The sequence below is a fragment of the Oncorhynchus kisutch genome, linkage group LG22 (assembly GCF_002021735.2).
Source record: "Oncorhynchus kisutch isolate 150728-3 linkage group LG22, Okis_V2, whole genome shotgun sequence".
NCBI lineage: Eukaryota > Metazoa > Chordata > Actinopteri > Salmoniformes > Salmonidae > Oncorhynchus > Oncorhynchus kisutch.
This window is the reverse complement of record NC_034195.2, coordinates 12,495,244-12,516,358: the sequence shown is the minus strand read 5'-3', so window position 1 is coordinate 12,516,358 and position 21,115 is coordinate 12,495,244. Positions and strand designations below refer to the sequence as shown.

Below are 21,115 nucleotides of genomic sequence, written 5' to 3'. Positions count from 1 at the left end.
TTTCACATGTGAAAACTGCTATTTCACATGTGAAAACTGCTATTTCACATGTGAAACTGCAAAATGGACATGTGTTTTGTTGTTGTAAAGGTAGACAGATGATAGATAATGGGAGAGACAGGAGGAGAAGGTCAAATGGGCAATGGGCCAGATTCCAACCCACGCCGACGCTGAGACATGTGTGCTGTAGGCGGCAGGCCACAGGCCATCAGCACCTTAAGGCCATACTACAAGAAACGCAAAGGTGCTGATTTTACCTTGTTAACATCTTGCAGGTAGAGCCAGGCATTGAAGGGTCTGATAGAAAGGTCCAGGTCAGACAGCTTGAGCTCTGCTAGGCCGGCGCTGATGTTCCTCTCCTCCGCGTCGATGCCGAATGCAGCGAAGCGCAGGCTGTTCTCCTCCAGACAAGATGGATCCAGGGCTATGGAGAAACGCTCGTCGAACACGACTGTGAAAGCATTCCTCTGGACCTGCATCACAATCCAAACATTTTAGTGAGCTAGTTGTAGATCTGGATTATGTCAAACAACACAACAAACAGGTCTGCCGGTTAGTTTATAAACATTATTACTAACAGTGAAATACTTACTTACAGGCCCTTCCCACCAACGCAGAGACAAAAATATTAACACGAGGAATACATTCAAAATGAGTAACGATAACTTGACTATATATACGGGGTACCAGTACCGAGTCAATGTGCAGGGGTACGGGGTAATTGAGATAGATACAGTATGTACATATAGGTAGGGGTAACGTAAATTGGCAAAAGGATAGATAATAGACAGCAGCATATGTGATGAGTTAGAGCAAAAAGGGTCTATGCAGATAGTCTGGGTAACTATTTGGTTACCTATTTATTTGTCTTATGGTTTGGGGCTGTTAAGGGTCCTGTTGGTTCCAGACTTGGTGCATCTTTCAGGTCCTGGATGGCAGGGAACTTGGCCCCGGTGATGGGGACACCGAGGAACTTGAAACATCCGACCTGCTCCCCTCAAGCCTCGTCGATGTGGATAGGGGCATGCTCGGCCCTCCGTTTCCTGTAGTCCACGATCAGCTCCTTTGTCTTGCTGACGTTGAGGGCGAGGTTGTGTTCCTGGCACCACACTGCCAGGTCACTGACCTCCTCACTATAGGCTGTCTTATCGGTGATCAGGCCTACCACTGTAATGTCGTCAGCAAACTTAATGATGGTGTTGGAGTCGTGCACGGCCACGCATTTGTGGGTGAACAGAGAGTGTAGAAGGGGACTAAGCACGCACCAGAGGGGCCCCCGTGCTGAGGGTCAGCGTGGCAGATGTGTTGTTACCTACCCTCACCACCCACCAGGAAGTCCAGGATCCAGTTGCAGAAGGTGTTTAGTCCCAGGGTCCTTGTTAAGGGATTTTTTATCAATAATGACTAATTATGTATACATTTCAATCAGGACTGACTAATCAGAGTACTATTATGTTACTGTATATGTATGAATTTTCTTTTTATCTTAGTACTGAATATAATGTGTGTAATTATAATCAAGAAGTAGAACAATGACTGTCTGTTTCTTGGTAGAAATGAATGAATTTATCGTCAGACTGGCTGGAATGCTTATCTACTCAGGCAGACCTGGGCTCGGTCATAAATGATCTAAGTTTGGGAGAGACGATGTGGGAAGTCTTGAGAACTATATAGCCATTGTACTGGAGTGGAGATGAGACGGGATAGTACGAAAACTAATGACGTCATTTTCAGTTTATAACATGTGGTAAATTGTTTCATGTTCAGTACTCTCGAGAAAAAACGCTGCTGATTGATTTTGAGACTGGTCTCTGTCCATTTTATACAAATAAGGGTCTTACAAATTCTTAGGAGTGGACAGAGTGTTGAATTGAAATTAGTTTAATAAAACAAAGGAATTTAATTCCTGTAACAGTCCTGGCCTTAGTGATGAGCTTGGAAGGCATTATGGTGTTTAATGCAGAGCTGTAGTCAATGAACAGAATTCTCATATAATTGTTCCTCTTGTCCAGGCAATCCAATAGAGATTGCGTCATGTGTGGATCTGTTGGGGCGGTATGCAAATTGGAGTGGGTCCAGGGTTTCTGGAATGATGGTGTTGATGTGAGCCATGATCAGCCTTTCAAAGTATTTCATGGCTACAGATGTGAGTGCTATGGGCGATAGTCATTTAGACAGGTTACCTTAACCCGAAGGTCTTACTCACATCGGCTACGGCGAGCAAGATCACACAGTCGTCCGGAACTGCTGTTGCTTTCATGCATGGTTCAGTGTTGCTTGCCTTGAAGCAAGCATCGAAGGGATTTAGCTCATCTGATAGGCTCGCTTCACTGGGCAGCTCATGGCTGGGTTTCTCTTTGTAATCAGTGAGTTTATAAACCCTGCCATATTGGACGAGAATCAGAGCCATCAAAAGAGCCCTGAGGACGTAGCGGGATTAAATGTAGTAAATGCATGTGCTCCGTTGTTCATGATTTAAATAACTGGCGATGATAGATACGTTAACAAATTATAAAGATTTTACTAATAGTTATAATGGTTCACATAAGGTTAACTAGAAATCAACTGCTCCTAACAAAGTAATATTCAAGTGCATCACACAAAAGACCAAAGGGAACTTGGTATTCAATATATACATTGTATGATACAGTATATGCCTAGTTAAAGGTAGACTCAGAAACATGCCATCTTTGTACACAGCAGGACAAATTCCTGCTTACAGAAATCAACAACAACATGCAAATTAGCCAGGGCTGCTATCATAACACAACATAACCTGCATCTTAACATAATAGTCTTCCTGGTAAATGGTCATACAAACTGTGTTGAATTTCTTCATGAAAGCCCATAGTGTATTTATAAAACCTGCATAATATTCCGTAACAGTAACCTTGGAGTCTGCCCTAATATCAAACACCAGAATCATATCACAACCCTACTTCAAATACATTCAGAATCTGAAACACCACTTAGCTGTACATAAGCATGGCTGGATGTAAATTACATACAAAACAATGAACACATTCTCCTTGGCCTGTAATGTGTTAATATAATGTTTCCTACATGGAGCATTCCCTGCATCTTTAATATGTGACAGTCTGAACATTTATAATTATGGCGATTACCACCACTAAACAGTGTGACTGAGGGAAAAAGGAACCGTCGGAGAGCTAGGGAGAGATGCCAGGCTTAACAGCTTGCTCCCCTGTGGATTATGCCGAGGGGAGCAGTGGATCCAGCTGATGTCAGCATTTCCTCCCGGTCTCCAACATTCCTCGATGCACTAGTGGCTATCATTGTGGCCAGTGTGAATGCATTAAGTGTGAATGCATTCACACAGTGATTTTCTCTGATCCTGATTACCTTGCAGTACAGAGGGTGACATGCCTGGAGACTTTGGTGGTTACTGTACATTGTGGTGCAGTGGGGTTGCAACCCTTTATTCCATCTCAAACCTACTGTAAGAAGCCCCAGGAGACTTGGTGCTGAAAATCAAATGCACTTTCCCATCAGACAAGAATAGGATCAGCCCATCGATCTGAAGGCTCAAAACTCTAACCCAAGGGACTCATTGCTCTCTCACTCTGACTCCGAACTTGGGTGACAATCATGGTATCAACAATTGCTTCTAATGCACCTGATGTATGTCCTTGAACCGATTATTTTAAAATCACACACTGAAGAAGTTAAGGATAATTTAGTTGCTAATGGAAGCCTGCAGTACCCCGGTTGGCTTTCAACTTGAGTTACTCAATGATAGGGGCAGCACTGAGCTAGCCTGCAACATCACTTCCTGGAGTAGCTCAAACTGCACATGTTATGTCTCCATGAGACGCCATCATAACCGACTTCATTTGGCTTCAATGTGCTATTGACACTTCACATAGGAATGAATGATATCAAAAATACGCACAAGGGCATCATGCAACAGACGTCATCATAGCCAGCAACAGAACAGTGTAATGTCTACACTCGGTTTGTTGTTTTTATTAAATAGTTTTCATTAAATCATAGCAAAAGTTCCGCGACGTGGCCCCGGGAATCAGCACGGATCCTGGGTGTATACCAACAGCCAGCGGCCAATCTGTGGACAGACCAAGGTCCACTGTCACCCAGGAGCCCGTGTCCATGACGTCAACTCCCTCCTGCCCACGGTTCTGGACAACTACTCCAATATTGACACCATTGTCATTCATGTAGATTTTAACAGCCTTTGTTTTAAGTGATCTGAGGAACTGAGGGAGGACAACTTTGATTTGCTGTGGGAGCAACCAGCACTTTTTAAAAGAGACAGTATTCATCCTAACCGAAGGGGTTCCAGGATTATTGTTTTAGAGACTGATGGACAGGGTCTGGTAGTGCTCCAGTTCTCCCTGTCAGAATAAGCAACAGAGGACTTGGAAAGCATATCAACTCCTGTAGAAATGGGCCTATGGTTATTGTGAGTAACCTTGTTTATTTTCTTTAACTCCACCTTCTAGTGAGTTTACAGTATACAAACTGTAATCTCCTACCATTCTGATAGATTGGAGATGTTCAGAAAACGTGGTTGTAACGTTAATCATTTGGTTGTTATTCCATTGGTTACCTCGAGGCAGATGCCTACAGACATTGAATATGGCACTTTTAAATGTTAGAGCAATCACAAGTAAAAACCTTTCCAGTGAATGACCTCTATACTGAGCTCAAAGTTGATTGCATGTTTCTCACTTAAACATGGCTGTAATGAGAGTGTAGTGCTGCTCTTATTGAAGCCTCCCCCTGGACTACAGCTTTTCATATATCAGAAAAGGGAAAAAAGGTGGGGTGACAACCTCTATTTTTACTAATGCTAACAGCTGTAAGGACATTTTGTTTGGTGACATTGGGCATCTGTTATGCTATACTGTTTAAATGTCAGCCACCAATGCTGGCCATAACCCTATAGGCCACCAAACCACTGCCCCACTTTCTTTGCTGATTTATCTGAACTATTATCTATTGTCCTTGAACTATGATACAATCATTGTGTTGGGAGATTTTAATATTCATGTTGGCAGAGACTGACTCCAAGGCCATTGAATTTATGAATCTTTTGAGCACTATGGACTTTATCCAACATGTTACTGGGCCCACCCATAACCGCGGCCATACTCTGGACCTGGTTATTACCAAGGGGCTTTCTCCTGGGCCCACCCATAAAAACAGCCATACTCTGGACCTGGTTATTACCAAGGGGCTTTCTACTGGGCCCACCCATAACCACAGCCATACTCTGGACCTGGTTATTACCAAGGGGCTTTCTACTGGGCCCACCCATAACCACAGCCATACTCTAGACCTGGTTATTACCAAGGGGCTTTCTACTGGGCCCACCCATAACCACAGCCATAACCTGGACCTGGTTATTACCAAGGGGCTTTCTACTGGGCCCACCCATAACCACAGCCATACTCTAGACCTGGTTATTAGCAAGTGGCTTTCTACTGGGCCCACCCATAACCACAGCCATACTCTGGACCTGGTTATTACCAAGGGGCTTTCTACTGGGCCCACCCATAACCACAGCCATGCTCTGGACCTGGTTATTACCAAGGGGCTTTCTACTGGGCCCACCCATAACCACAGCCATACTCTGGACCTGGTTATTACCAAGGGGCTTTCTACTGGGCCCACCCATAACCACAGCCATACTCTAGACCTGGTTATTACCAAGGGGCTTTCTACTGGGCCCACCCATAACCACAGCCATACTCTGGACCTGGTTATTACCAAGGGGCTTTCTACTGGGCCCACCCATAACCACAGCCATACTCTAGACCTGGTTATTACCAAGGGGCTTTCTATTGCCATATCCTCTATTGTTGATGTTGCTTTATCTGATCACCACTGGGGATTTTTTACAACCTTGATGCCCATAGCACCGGGTAGTACTGAACGGATTATTAAGAAACGCTATCTTACCTTTGACATTGCTACATAATTTATTGAGTGTATAAACAATACTCCACCACCTACACGTCGTCTTGTGATGATTTAGTTGATAACTTTAATAGCAAATTACGATCAACCATTGATGCCATAGCTCCAGTAAAGTTGAAAAAGGACACATCCAAACAGAGAGCCCCTCGGATGAGTGAGGAAACTAATCAATTAAAGAGAAATTACAGAAAGGCAGAGCGGAAGTGGAGACGGTCAAAGTTGAAGGTCCATTATGATATCTGAGAGAGCAACTTGGCTTATAAAACAAGGCAATTAAAAATGCCAGACGGGTTCATTTTTCTAACTTGATCACCAATAATCAGAATAATTTGAGGGTGCTCTTCTCGATCATTAATGGTCTAATAAATCCTACCCCGCAAACCAATGTGAACTTTCCTCCACATCTAAATGTGATGAGATATATTTCAGATATAAGATAATCAACATTAGACCTGATGATAAGACCTGATGATAAGTTTGATGATATGTGCCCTAGCCTGTCATGCAAAGCCACTGTGGATTTATTCTCCCTGGTTGACACAGACATACTCAGGAAAGTGATATCACAACTTAAGCCTTCTACCTACCTTCTTGATCCTATCCCCACCACCTTCTACAAAACAGTTTTTAATTGCATATCTGAAGTGCAAGCTATTGTTAAAAAAATTGCTATGGTGAAACCCCTTCTGAAAAAAAGTCTATGAAATTCTTCAACTCTTAGCTGCACAGAGACAGTCTTAATTAAAGTGGTACACGATCTTAGAGCCAACACAGATGCCAAACAGCTCTCTGTCCTTGTACTCCTGGATTTAAATGCTGCATTCGACACTGTTGAACACGATGTCCTTCTGGACAGACTGGAGAGGTGGGTTGGCCTCTCCGGTCCAGTTCTACATTGGTTTAGCACCTACTTAACCGATCAAGAGTTTGTCATCACCCTTGGTGAAGATAACTCAGAAAATACATATCTCATGTGGCATTCCATAAGGTTTGATTTTGGGATTAGTACTGTTCCGTTGCTATATGTTAACCCTTGGCAGCGTTATCAGAAAGCACAGCATTGATTTTCACTACTACACAGACAATACACAACTTTACATTTCTGTGTCACCAGAGGATTTTAGCTCCACAGATTCATTATTAGACTGTATTAGTGGGCAGTAGATAGCCTATTGGATAAGCCTAGTGGTTATGAGCTTTGGGCCAATAACCAAAAGGTCACTGGTTCAAATCCCTGGGCTGACTAGGTGGGGGGAAAAATCTGTTGATGTGCCCTTGAGCAAGGCACTTAACCCTAATTGCTCCTGTAAGTCGCTCTGGATAATAGCATCTGCTAAATTACTAAAATGTCAAATGTAAATGTATTAGTGATTTAAATACTTGGATGGCTCACAATTTCCTCCAGCTAAATCAAGACAAGACTGATGGTACTTATTGTTGGAGCCAAAGCAGAGAGAATCTATCTGCACATTTTAATTCACAGGCAATAAAGATAAAACACCAGCCTAAAAAAACCTAGGTTTCATTTTAGATTCTGAACTCAGTTTTGAATCACACAATAGGAATGTGACCAACATAGCTTGATACCACCTGAGGAACATTGCCAGGGTGCGGACTGTTTCTCTCTCAGTCTGATACAGAGAGACTCATCCATGCTTGACTACTGTAATGATCTCCTGTCTGGTCTACCCAAGAAATCCATTGGTCAACCGCAAAACCGAATGCTGCAGCACAGGTACTGACCAAGACCAGACAGAGCACACATTACACCGGTTTTAAAGTCTGTCTGCGCTGGATTGTGCACCCCAATACATGTCAGACATGCTATTTATTTATGTACCCAGTAGGTTCCTCAGGTCCTCTGGCACTGACCTTTCAACTATCCCAAAGCCTAGGACCAAGAAGCATGGAGAGACAGCCTTTAGTTATTATGCCCCCAGCCTCTGGAATAGTCTGCCAGAGAACCCGAGGGGGACCAAGAGGCATGGAGAGACAGCCTTTAGTTATTATGCCCCCAGCCTCTGGAAAAGCCTGTCAGAGAACCTGAGGGGGACCAAGAGGCATGGAGAGACAGCCTTTAGTTATTATGCCCCCAGCCTCTGGAAAAGCATGTCAGAGAACCTGAGGGGGACCAAGAGGCATGGAGAGACAGCCTTTAGTTATTATACCCCAGCCTCTGGAATAGCCTGTCAGAGAACCTGAGGGGGACCAAGAGGCATGGAGAGACAGCCTTTAGTTATTATGCCCCCAGCCTCTGGAATAGCCTGCCAGAGAACCTGAGGGGGCTGAAACTGTAGACATATTTAAAAGAGATCTTAAACACATATTTTTAGCTTTGCTTTTCCTTAGGGTGTTTGTTGTGTAGTAAATATTTCATATTTTATTTTAATAGTTTTTTATTCGTTTTTTCCTGCATTCCATGCATGAAATGTGCTGTATAAATAAAGCTTAACTAGATGTGATCGATGGCTTTGTCCATTCAAAACAGAAATAACTTTCTGTCTGGTTTCTGAGAACATTTTCTACAAGAATGATCCCAGAACATCATTAGTGTTGCATCTTCAGTGAAATATGATATCACAAAATAAAATGCGATAATATCAATCTAATAGACTATTACCACACGCATGCACACACTCACCCTGGTGATGCCCACGTTGAGTTCTTCAGGAACCAAGGTGACCCGGATAAAGCAGCCGGGGAAGTCCCCTTCCTCCTTCTCCAGCAGGTCCTTGCCCTGGTGCAGGGCGATGTGGAGCACCCCCGGCCCAGGCCCTGGTCGGGCCTCGTACTCCAGGGTCACCTCCAGCTGCCCCACTGTGTAGTCGTGCCCAAAATTGTTGCCGATGGAGGAAATAGAGCTGAGAGAGTCGGTGGACATGGAGCGGTTGAAGGGCACGACCCCACCGGCAGGGTCCATCAGGTCCCGGCTCATCAACTCCAGGTGTCCCAGGTCCCGCAGCCCATCCGGGGTGTCCACCAGCTGCAGGCTGGGCTTACGACTCAGGTTGGTGGAGGCGGAGGCCCGTCTGTGGTTGTTGGCGACCACTCTCTGAGGACACAAACAACGCAAAATTACACATCAACACTTGCGTCAAGGTCTAAGAAATTCAGTAATATTTTATTAGGTAACACTTTATATGAAGGAGGTATACATAAAGTTGTTATGAAACCAGTATTATTGCAGTATTATTCATAACCTTAGTAACACATTTATCCATAGGAATTTCCAAATTAAATGCCTTTTGTAAAATGGAAATGTTTATTTTTTACTTCTTCTTCTATGGTATATTGGCGATCACACAATTTAATGAGCATCCTGCCACCCACTCTGCGGGATGGAAATAGGATTCCAACTTTTCTGTTAAATAAATAAAACAGATGATCCCTACACAGGCTCAAGGGAACCTGGGAGGGTGGGTCTTCCAGTGCTTGCAAGTCTTCAGATGTAAAATCCCTGAGTCCAAAACCTTGTCTGAAGCAGCCATTATAATGTCCAGTTCCTTCGACTTCCTTGTGCTATACAGTTTATAACTGTGGCAATAAACGCAACAAAATCCATATTTTTAACACACAGGGTATCTTTTGTCTGGCAGCAAACATTTACTACAGGCTGTGGTGTATCCACAACCATATATTCACTAGCTTCACTTGTTTTCTCAATTATTTTAATCGCCTCCCCATAGGAGATTCGATTGACCGCTCTAACTTTTGTCACTTCAATCTCCTTCACCCTTTACAGGGCACTCCAGGAACTCGGGATCATGAGCCCCACCACAATTGCAACACTGTCGTCCTTCTACCCACAGTTCTTCAATATACTCTGTGCGTCTGCACACACTTGAAACATGGCTAAATACTTTACAATTCTTGCACTGCAATGGTTTTGGGACGAAAGCTCTTACAGCGTATCTTACATAACCAAGCTTCACATGCGTTGGTATTGGCTATTTATCAAAAAACAACAGGACTGACAGACTTTCTTCTTTTTCTCCATTCACCCAGATGGTCAGACGCCAGGCACCACTACTCCGGGAATTCTATTCAGGTATTGAATCTGAACATCTGTCGTCACCCCTGAGATAACTCCTTTGACGGGTGCTCTACTCCGAAGTTAGAAACACAAAACTTATGTTGTCTGGATTCTTTTGAGGCCGACTGCAATCTTTCTCTTTTCTTCAGAAATACAATTAATCAAAATAAGACCACTCCAGGTCACTCTGACACAGTCCACTTTTCCCAGAGCAAACTACATCATTTGACACCTCAAACGGTTTTCCCACATATGCATCCTTACTAGAGGTCGACCGATTAATCGGAATGGCCGATTAATTAGGGCCGATTTCAAGTTTTCATAACAATTGGAAATCGGTATTTTTGGGCACCGATTTTTTATTATTATTTTTATTACTTTTTTTACACCTTTATTTAATCTTTATTTAACTAGGCAAGTCAGTTAAGAACATATTCTTATTTTCAATGACGGCCTAGGAACGGTGGGTTAACTGCCTCGTTCAGGGGCAGAAAGACATTGTCAGCTCGGGGGATTTTATCTTGCATCCTTACAGTTAACTTGTCCAACGCAATAAGGACCTTGCCTCTCTCTCGTTGCACTACACAAGGAGTGTTACGCAAATGCAGTAAGCCAAGGTAAGTTGCTAGCTAGCATTACACTTATCTTATAAAAAAACAATCAATCATAATCACTAGTTAACTACACATGGTTGATGATATTACTAGATATTATCTAGCGTATCCTGTGTTGCATATAATCTGACTGAGCATACAAGCATACAAGTATCTAAGTATCTGACTGAGGGGTGGTAAGCAGAAGCACTTTCGTGCGTTTTGCCAGCAGCTCTTCGTTGTGCGTCAAGCATTGCGCTGTTTATGACTTCAAACCTATCAACTCCCGAGATTAGGCTGGTGTGACCGAAGTGAAATGGCTGTCTAGCAAGCGTGCGCTAACAGCGTTTCAAACTTCACTCACTCTGAGCCTTGGGGTGGTTGTTTCCCTTGCTCTGCATGGGTAACGCTGCTTCGATGTGGTGGCTGTTGTTGTTGTGTTGCTGGTTCGAGCCCAGGGAGGAGCGAGGAGAGGGACGGAAGCTATACTGTTACACTGGCAATACTAAAGTGCCTATAAGAACATCCAATAGTCAAAGGTTAATGAAATACAAATGGTATAGAGGGAAATAGTCCTAGAATAACTACAACCTAAAATTTCTTACCTGGGAATATTGAAAACTCATGTTAAAAGGAACCAACTGCTTTCATATGTTCTCATGCTCTGAGCAAAGAACTGAAATGTTAACTTTCTTACATAGCACATATTGCACTTTTACGTTCTTCTCCAACACTTAGTTTTTGCATTATTTAAAGCAAATTGAACATGTTTCATTATCTACTTGAGGCTAAATTGATTTGACTGATGTATTATATTAAGTTAAAATAAGTGTTAATTCAGTATTGTTGTAATTGTCATTATTCCAAATAAAAATAAATAATAAATAGGCCGATTAATCGGTATCAGCTTTTTTGGTCATCCAATAATCGGTATCGGCGTTGAAAAAGCATAATTGGTCGACCTCAAATCCTTCCTCAACAAACGTATCCCAACAAGAAAGGTGATTCATTATCCTTTACACACATACTCCAATTATAGAACATTTTCCTTACAATTTTCAATACTACTGTTGTCCATTCAGAACATTCATCTTCACCAAATTTGCATTGACTTCCACCATCTTCCTCCCCCGCTGCCATCGCTATTGGCTCCTTAATTTCTTGCTAGATGACGTTCTGCCATTACTGTGACATTGTCGCAGCAGGGACATGTGACATTTTCCTTGCTGTAGTAGTCTGGGTACCCATCTTTTTTTTTATAGTTTTATTTTTTATTTCCCACACCAGATGCAAACATATACACACGTACAACACTTTACAGATGCACACAAACAATGACTACATCTCATCTGCCGAGGCCGCATGCTCACACACCCATCCATAGTGCCTGCATTATGGTTTGACACATGACCAGTTATGCATTAGGGGGCGCTATTGAAAATTTTGGATGAAAAATGTCCCCGTTTTAAACAAGATCACGAAAAGATGCTCGACTATGCATATAATTGACAGCTTTGGAAAGAAAACACTCTGATGTTTCCAAAACTGCAAAGATATTGTCTTTGAGTGCCACAGAACTGATGTTACAGGCGAAACCCAGATAAAAATCCAAACAGGAAGTGCCACATTTTTTTTTAAACCGCCTCATGCCAATGACTCCTTATATGGCTGTGAATGAGCTACGAATGAGCTTACGTTTTCCACGTATTCCCCAAGGTGTCTACAGCATTGTGACGTATTTTTACGCATTTCCATTGAAGAATAGCCGTAAGGGACCATATATAGCAAGTGGTCACATGGTGTCTCCCGCAGAAAATCTTGCGTAAAATACTGAGGTAGCCATTATTCCAATCGCTTCTTATGAGAAACCAATTGCCTCGACGGATATATTATCAAATATATATGTTAAAAACACCTTGAGGATGGATCCTAAACAAGGTTTGCCGTGTTTCTGTCGATATTATGGAGTTAATTTTGAAAAAAGTTCGCCGTTGTAGTGGTAGCATTTTCCGGGCGAATTCTCAGCCAAGCATGATGAACAAACGAGAGCTATTTCGCCTACAAAAATAATATTTTTGGAAAAAAGGAACATTTGCTATCTAACTGGGAGTCTCTTGAGTGAAAGCATCTGAAGTTCTTCAAAGGTAAATTATTTAATTTGGTTGCTTTTCTTATTTTCGTGAAAATGTTGCCTGCTGCCAACAGAGCCTAGCATAGCATTATGCCATGATAAACTTACACAAATGCTTGTCTAGCGTTGGCTGTAACGCATATTTTGAAAATCTGAGATGACAGTGTTGTTAACAAAAGGCTAAGCTTGTGTTTGAATATGTTGATTTATTTTGATTTGCGATTTTCATGAATAGGAAAAGTTACTAGGGGTATTTATGTTCGCTGCGTTATGCTAATTCGTTTGAGGCTATGATTACGATCCCGGATCCGGGATTGCTCGTCGCAAGATTAAATTGCACACATTTGTTTTTTTCGGTCGCCCATTGACATTTCAATAACAAATCATTCGATTTGTCCATTGTGTTAATGATGGCAGATTGAGTGATATTCACGTTTTTTAGTATATGTTTTTTTTCAAGATGATAGATGAGAAGAGAATCGTCCAGCCCATTGGGTGTCTCACTATACCCCCATATACCATGTCTTGAAATATGCAGACAGATGGATTAAAAGTACATTTACATTGTAATACTTCTGACAGCTAACTTTCTAGCTCCGCCCATAATTTTTGTACTTTATAGCATTCCCAGAAAGCATGGATTATTGAGTCATTGTTAGTTTTACACTTAAAGGGAATTTCACCATGGCTTTGCCACGGCATAGAGTCATTACTATATTAACAATATTACATTATCATAAACATCATAGTTCTTCAAACCACAAACTAGAACATTTTAATTTCACTGGAAGAATCTGGAAGTTGACTCACTGTGTATTGGTCTGCTAATAATGAGCCACAAAGTCTGGCGTATGCTGATACCGTCCGCTAGGTAATGGGGGCGTGCCCACAAACTGAATAATGTCGTTGTTTACTTCGAACGACCAACACACAGTAATCTTAGAACTTCTCTAGGCAACATTTTTTTACTGTTTGTCATCATGCCCATATGGTGTTCTGTTGCTGGCTAAACCAATTACAAACATGCGCGAAGATGAGTTATCTTTCACAAATCTACCTACCAGAGATTCACCCCAATTCTGCCAGTGGCTTGCGGCTATCAAGAATGATGAGGTGAGCAAAGATTGTCAGAAGGATTTTCAGGCTGAACTGATGGGGAATACATTTAGACGACAGCTGAGAAGTGACGCGATACCAGCAATTTTTATCCCTTCAGTCCATGAATGTTTCATATGCGTTTTGACCTGTCCACAAATTAATATAGTTGGTTAAAGTGTTCGTTTTGATATTTCAACCTGCGTGTCCTGATCGCGTCTGGTGTGGATGGACAAAATCGGTGTAGTCAGCATGTTACACCAGTTAACGTGCTTTACCCAAAGATTTTTGCCGAAATCTTGTCTATTTCAAGTCTTCTCTCATTGATGGAGACAGGTGGGTGTCCATCCCAAAGTCCTGCATGTCATGATGACAGGGACCTGTCTCGATCAATGAGTGAGAAGACTTGAAATAGACACGATGGCGGCGCACATATTGTCGGATGACTTTATGACGCTAAAAAAATATTTATTTGAATTACGTATCATTTTCGAAATTCAAACTGACCCCCTGCAACTGGAAACATACATTTTATGAGACTCCTGTTTCCCCGAATAGAGGAGGAAGACGACATCGCTAAGGTTGGTTGAACATTCTCAGTTCTACACCAAACAGTACCTATCCTGTAACTCCCAGCAATGGATACCAGAAATCTTCGGCTAAATCACATTATCTGGTGTAACAATCTGTAGCTAAGAGAACTGGTGATCACAGCAGATGATGGGAGGGGTGGTCATGATGAAATTTTTATCCCAAAGAAACATACAGTAAGTTCTGGGAATACTTGTAAAGGTGTGGGAGGAGTGTTGTCATTATCAAACTGCCATTCAGCTCCTCATGAGTCATCTGCTTGAAATCCAGACTAATGTCTAATCCTTTGAAAGGGATACAGATCACAGGATTCAGTTCTGCTACAATGACACACGCAAGCAAAGGAATTCTGTTTCTGTATCTAGATTCCACTCCAGGAAGAAGCCCAGGCACTACACAGTATTGTCTGTAAGACAAAAAACTAAAAAAGATGTACTATTATTGTACAGTTGGAATGACAGTTGAACTGTGCCAGCATAACATTAGGGTAGACTAGTTGAACATGCATACATGTGCACAGGCACAGAGATGACATTTACAACAATATCTAGCGTAATAGAAGGAAATATGGCATAATCCTCAACCTTTGCACAGTGACCAGACCGTACAAATGAGCCTAGGAAGATAGATAGATAGCATTTACCTACAGCTATGTCTATGCTGTAACGTGAGGTGATGCTGGCGGATGAATGGCACGACAATGGGCGTCACGGTATCTCTGTGCATTCAAATTGCCATCGATAAAATGCATTTGTGTTCGTTGTCCATAGCTTATATTTGCTCATACCATAACCCCAAAGCCACGATGGGGCCCACACAACACCATACACGTGGTCTGCCATCTGCCCCGTACAATTGAAACCGGGATTAATCTGTTAAGAGCACACTTCTCCAGTGTGCCAGTGGCAGTCGAAGTTGAGCATTTGCCCACTGAAGTTGGTTACGACGCCGAACTACAGTCAGGTCAAGACCCTGATGAGGACGACGAACACGCAGATGAGCTTCCCTGAGACGGTTTCTGACAGTGTACAGAAATTCTTCAGTTGTCCAAGCCTACAGTTTCATCAGCTGTCTGTGTGGCTGGTGTAAGATGATCCCGCAGGTGAAGAAGCTGGATGTGGCGGTCTTGGGCTGGCGTGGTTACACGTGGCCTGTGGTTGTGAGGCCGAGTTTGGAGACGGCTTATGGTAGAGAAATTAACACTCAATTGTCTGGCAACAGCTCTGGTGGACATTCCTTAAGTCTGCATGCCAATTGCACGTGAATGCGGTTGATCACCATGGAGACAGAGGGACACACGTTACACTGTGGCCGGCTCTGGGCGGGGGTCTGGTGGAGCCAGATGCACACTGGGATATTGCATGTGCTACTTGCTTGGATGATAAATTATTTTCATGGATCACTTCAATAAGAGAGAGCATGTTTAGACATGCAGCTAGACAATGAACCTAACGGTGCTTAGGAGACATCTGGGAACTCTGAAAAATACGAGGTCAAATCATGAGGTCAGTGATCTTCAGGTCAGGAAGTCGAGGCTCCGGGGCCTCCCGAGTGGCGCAGCGGTCTAAGGCACTGCATCGCAGTGTTCGATACCAGGCTGTGTAACAACCGGCAGTGACCAGGTGTCCCGTAGGGCAGCGCACAATTGGCCCAGCGTCGTCCGGGTTAGGGGATGGTTTGGCCATGGGGGCTTTACTTGGCTCATCGTGCTCTAGCGACTCCCTGTGGTGTGCCGGGTCCTTGTAGGTTGACTTCGGTCATCAGTTGAACGGTGTTTCCTCTGACATATGGATGCAGCTGGCTTCCGGGTTAAGCTGGCGGGTGTTAAGGAACACTGTTTGGCGGGTCATGTTTCGGTCATGACTCGACCTCCCGAGCCCATTAGGGAGTTGCAGCGATGAGAAGTATTTGAAATTGGGAGAAAAATGGGGTAAAAAAATGTAATAAAGTCAAGGCTCTAGAAAGGGACCCGAGTTCCCGAGTTGGAATTCCGAGTTGGATGACCGTTCAAAACTATTTTTCCCAGTCGGAGTTCCCAGTTGTCTTGACTGCACTGAAGTTGGAGATTTCCCACTTCCAAGTTCCCATTTTTTTTAAAGCAGCAATATTCCGAACCTATACTAGTAGCAAAACAAACTGATTGTCATATAACCACGAAGCATGAATCTGCAAATAGATAAAGCTAACCAACTAGGGTCCATGTTAGCTAGCTAGCTAACATTAGGCTATAACTAGCAATAAATATGGCTTTCTGACATACGGATAATATTATTACACAGATCATAAAAGTAACATTAGCTGGTGAGTCCCCTCTGCAGTACGCTTTAACTTGCAATGAAAACGGCTGACAAAATTATAAACTCATAATATCTGAAAATATAGCTAGCTAGACTCTTACCTGTATACATGGATGAACTCTTCTCCCTCTCTTTCACAGATACCATGGTTGCCCTTAGTTTGAAGATGTAATCTTCACTGTGTCCTCGGATGGGGCCACAGTGTCTCCTGACCCCTCCTGTCTCAGCCTTCAGTATTTATGCTGCAGTAGTTTATGTGTCGGGGGGCTAGGGTCAGTTTGTTATATCTGGACTACTTTTCCTGTCCTATCCGGTGTCCTGTGTGAATTTAAGTATGCTCTCTCTAATTCTCTCTTTCTTTCTCTCTCTCGGAGGACCTGAGCCCTAGGACCATGCCTCAGAACTACCTGACATGATGAGTCCTTGCTGTCCCCAGTCCACCTGGCTGTGCTACTGCTCCAGTTTCAACTGTTCTGCCTGTGATTATTATTATTTGACCATGCTGGTCATTTATAAACATTTGAACATCGTGGCCATGTTCTGTTATAATCTCCACCCGGCACAGCTAGAAGAGGACTGGCCACCCCACATAGCCTGGTTCCTCTCTAGGTTTCTTCCTAGGTTTTGGCCTTTCTAGGGAGTTTTTCCTAGCCACCGTGCTTCTACACCTGCATTGCTTGCTGTTTGGGGTTTTAGGCTGGGTTTCTGTACAGCACTTTGAGATATCAGCTGATGTACGAAGGGCTATATAAATACATTTGATTTGATTTGATTTTGATTAATCTGGTGACAGATGTTTTATACAACAGCATTCAGTTCTTTTCAACTCCCTCTGCATATTTGCAATCAAACGCCATAATTTTCTCCATCTCCTTAGCGATCATATTTTGCTTCAACCGGGCATTCCACAGATTTCAAAACTCAGTCAATTTCTTCAGTGACAACAACAATTTCTTCCCAATCACTGTCATCAAAAGACTCTACAATGACTGGTTCAATGGAAACTTTTTTTAACCATTTTGTCCTGTCTCCCTCTCGAGTCAGAGAGAGTCAGCATGGCACTATTTTCCCCCAGTAGGTGGAGAGCAGTAGCAACAGTTATTTTGCAGTTCTTCATGATATCTTTCTAAAAAATCCACAATAGAAAGTTTTGTCTACACATACTGAGCAGCTCATGTTATAGACAGAAGCATGCTACATGGCAAACCAATCTGAACTCATCTCTCGGCATGTCCAGCCCATCCATTATCTCAGCCAAATCTGGATAGCGGGAAGGTACCTCATAATGTAACAATTTTATTAGTATTTACAGATGGCATACACATTTGTAATTAAGGCACATGAAAGTTTACATGTTCCAGAAGGCATTTATGCACCCCTAAAAGTATTATACGTTCAAATGCCTCTCCTGTGAAGTAGTGACATGCAACATATGTTTCCTGAACAAGTCACATTTGTGGATTGTAAATACATCCAAAAGTGGAAAAAAATTATCAAAAATTCTGTAAACACAGAATGAATATCCACAGGCAATTTTGGAATATGTATGAAACATTTTTTACATATTCACGGATTATGGTTTAATTTGTGAAATATTTTTAAAGATTTAACATAATGGTTTAATTTACAGAATATTTGTATATATTCACAGACCATAGTTTCATTTGTGAGTTATGTTGAATACAGAAAAAATCTCACTCCATAGAAATGTCAAAAGCATAGAATCTCCTGGTGATAAAACTCTCCAAATGCAGCCTGAAAAGTTTGGTGCTAGAATTTGGTGCTAGATTCTCTCTCAAAAATAAATGTTCCTTGAAGGGTCTGAAAACTTGCGTGAGGGATTGAAAAAGGACGCTGTCATTGGTACCTATTCAAAAAAGCTGATTTAACAAAGTGGATATTCGTCAAATCCGTCATAATTTGTGTTCTAACAGGCCCACAAGGAGGTTAATAAAATTCGACATGGATATACTTGGCTGTTTTTGATGAAAAATATTTTGAGGTTGTCCTTTTCGGGTTTCAAAAAAATTTCAGCTGTACGCTTACTCCTGTTCATATAAAGTAAACTCAGCAAAACAATAAAGTCCTCTCACTGTCAACTGCCTTTATTATCAGCAAACTTAAAGGGTAAATATTTTGTATGAACATAACAAAATTCAACAACTGAGACATAAACAGAACAAGTTCCACAGACATGTAACTAGCAGAAATTAAATAATGTGTCCCTGAACAAAGGAGGGGTCAAAATCAAAAGTAACAGTCAGTATCTGGTGTGGCCACCAGCTGCATTAAGTACTGCAGTGCATCTCCTCCTCATGGACTGGACCAGATTTGCCAGTTCTTGCTGTGAGATGTTACCCCACTCTTCCACCAAGGCACCTGCAAGTTCCCGAACATTTCTGGGGGAAATGGCCCTAGCCCCCTCACCCTCCGATCCAACAGGTCCCAGACATGCTCAATGGGATTGAGATCCAGGCTCTTAGCAGGCCATGGCAGAACACTGATACCACATGAGGGAGGAGGATGTCTTCCCTGTAATGCACAGCATTGAGATTTTTTAGTTTATTTTTATTTTATTTCACCTTTATTTAACCAGGTAGGCTAGTTGAGAACAAGTTCTCATTTGCAACTGCGACCTGGCCAAGATAAAGCATAGCAGTGTGAGCATACAACAAAGAGTTACACATGGAGTAAACAATTAACAAGTCAATAACACAGTAGAAAACGAAGGGGGGGTCTATATACAATGTGTGCAAAAGGCATGAGGAGGTAGGCAAATAATTACAATTTTGCAGATTAACACTGGAGTGATAAAAGATCAGATGGTCATGTACAGGTAGAGATATTGGTGTGCAGAAGAGCAGAAAAGTAAATAAATAAAAACAGTACGGGGATGAGGTAGGTGAAAAGGGTGGGCTATTTACCAATAGACTATGTACAGCTGCAGCGATCGGTTAGCTGCTCAGATAGCTGATGTTTGAAGTTGGTGAGGGAGATAAAAGTCTCCAACTTCAGCGATTTTTGCAATTCGTTCCAGTCACAGGCAGCAGAGTACTGGAACGAAAGGCGGCCAAATGAGGTGTTGGCTTTAGGGATGATCAGTGAGATACACCTGCTGGAGCGCGTGCTACGGATGGGTGTTGCCATCGTGACCAGTGAGCTGAGATAAGGTGGAGCTTTACCTAGCATAGACTTGTAGATGACCTGGAGCCAGTGGGTCTGGCGACGAATATGTAGCGAGGGCCAGCCGACTAGAGCATACAAGTCGCAGTGGTGGGTAGTATAAGGTGCTTTAGTGACAAAACGGATGGCACTGTGATAGACTGCATCCAGTTTGCTGAGTAGAGTGTTGGAAGCCATTTTGTAGATGACATCGCCGAAGTCGAGGATCGGTAGGATAGTCAGTTTTACTAGGGTAAGCTTGGCGGCTTGAGTGAAGGAGGCTTTGTTGCGGAATAGAAAGCCGACTCTTGATTTGATTTTCGATTGGAGATGTTTGATATGAGTCTGGAAGGAGAGTTTGCAGTCTAGCCAGACACCTAGGTACTTATAGACGTCCACATATTCTAGGTCGGAACCATCCAGGGTGGTGATGCTAGTCGGGCATGCAGGTGCAGGCAGCGACCGGTTGAAAAGCATGCATTTGGTTTTACTAGCGTTTAAGAGCAGTTGGAGGCCACGGAAGGAGTGTTGTATGGCATTGAAGCTTGTTTGGAGGTTAGATAGCACAGTGTCCAAAGACGGGCCGAAAGTATATAGAATGGTGTCGTCTGCGTAGAGGTGGATCAGGGAATCGCCCGCAGCAAGAGCAACATCATTGATATACACAGAGAAAAGAGTCGGCCCGAGAATTGAACCCTGTGGCACCCCCATAGAGACTGCCAGAGGACCGGACAGCATGCCCTCCGATTTGACACACTGAACTCTGTCTGCAAAGTAATTGGTGAACCAGGCAAGGCAGTCATCCGAAAAACCGAGGCTACTGAGTCTGCCGATAAGAATATGGTGATTGACAGAGTCGAAAGCCTTGGCAAGGTCGATGAAGACGGCTGCACAGTACTGTCTTTTATCGATGGCGGTTATGATGTCGTTTAGTACCTTGAGTGTGGCTGAGGTGCACCCATGACCGGCTCGGAAACCAGATTGCACAGCGGAGAAGGTACGGTGGGATTCGAGATGGTCAGTGACCTGTTTGTTGACTTGGCTTTCGAAGACCTTAGATAGGCAGGGCAGGATGGATATAGGTCTGTAACAGTTTGGGTCCAGGGTGTCTCCCCCTTTGAAGAGGGGGATGACTGCGGCAGCTTTCCAATCCTTGGGGATCTCAGACGAGATGAAAGAGAGGTTGAACAGGCTGGTAATAGGGGTTGCGACAATGGTGGCAGATAGTTTCAGAAATAGAGGGTCCAGATTG

General features: G+C 42.9%; 1 protein-coding gene across 1 annotated transcript in view; it reads right to left on the bottom strand.

The window, feature by feature from the left end:
* Positions 1 to 21,115, bottom strand: part of syt12 (synaptotagmin XII) — a 45,359-nt gene that overhangs the window by 3,940 nt on the left and 20,304 nt on the right. The window contains exons 4-5 of the mRNA XM_020456235.2: positions 8,603 to 9,013; positions 258 to 473 (exon numbers count right to left, since the gene is read on the bottom strand). Coding sequence (XP_020311824.1) covers positions 258 to 473; positions 8,603 to 9,013 — 627 coding nt within the window. The remainder of the gene's footprint in view (positions 1 to 257; positions 474 to 8,602; positions 9,014 to 21,115) is intronic.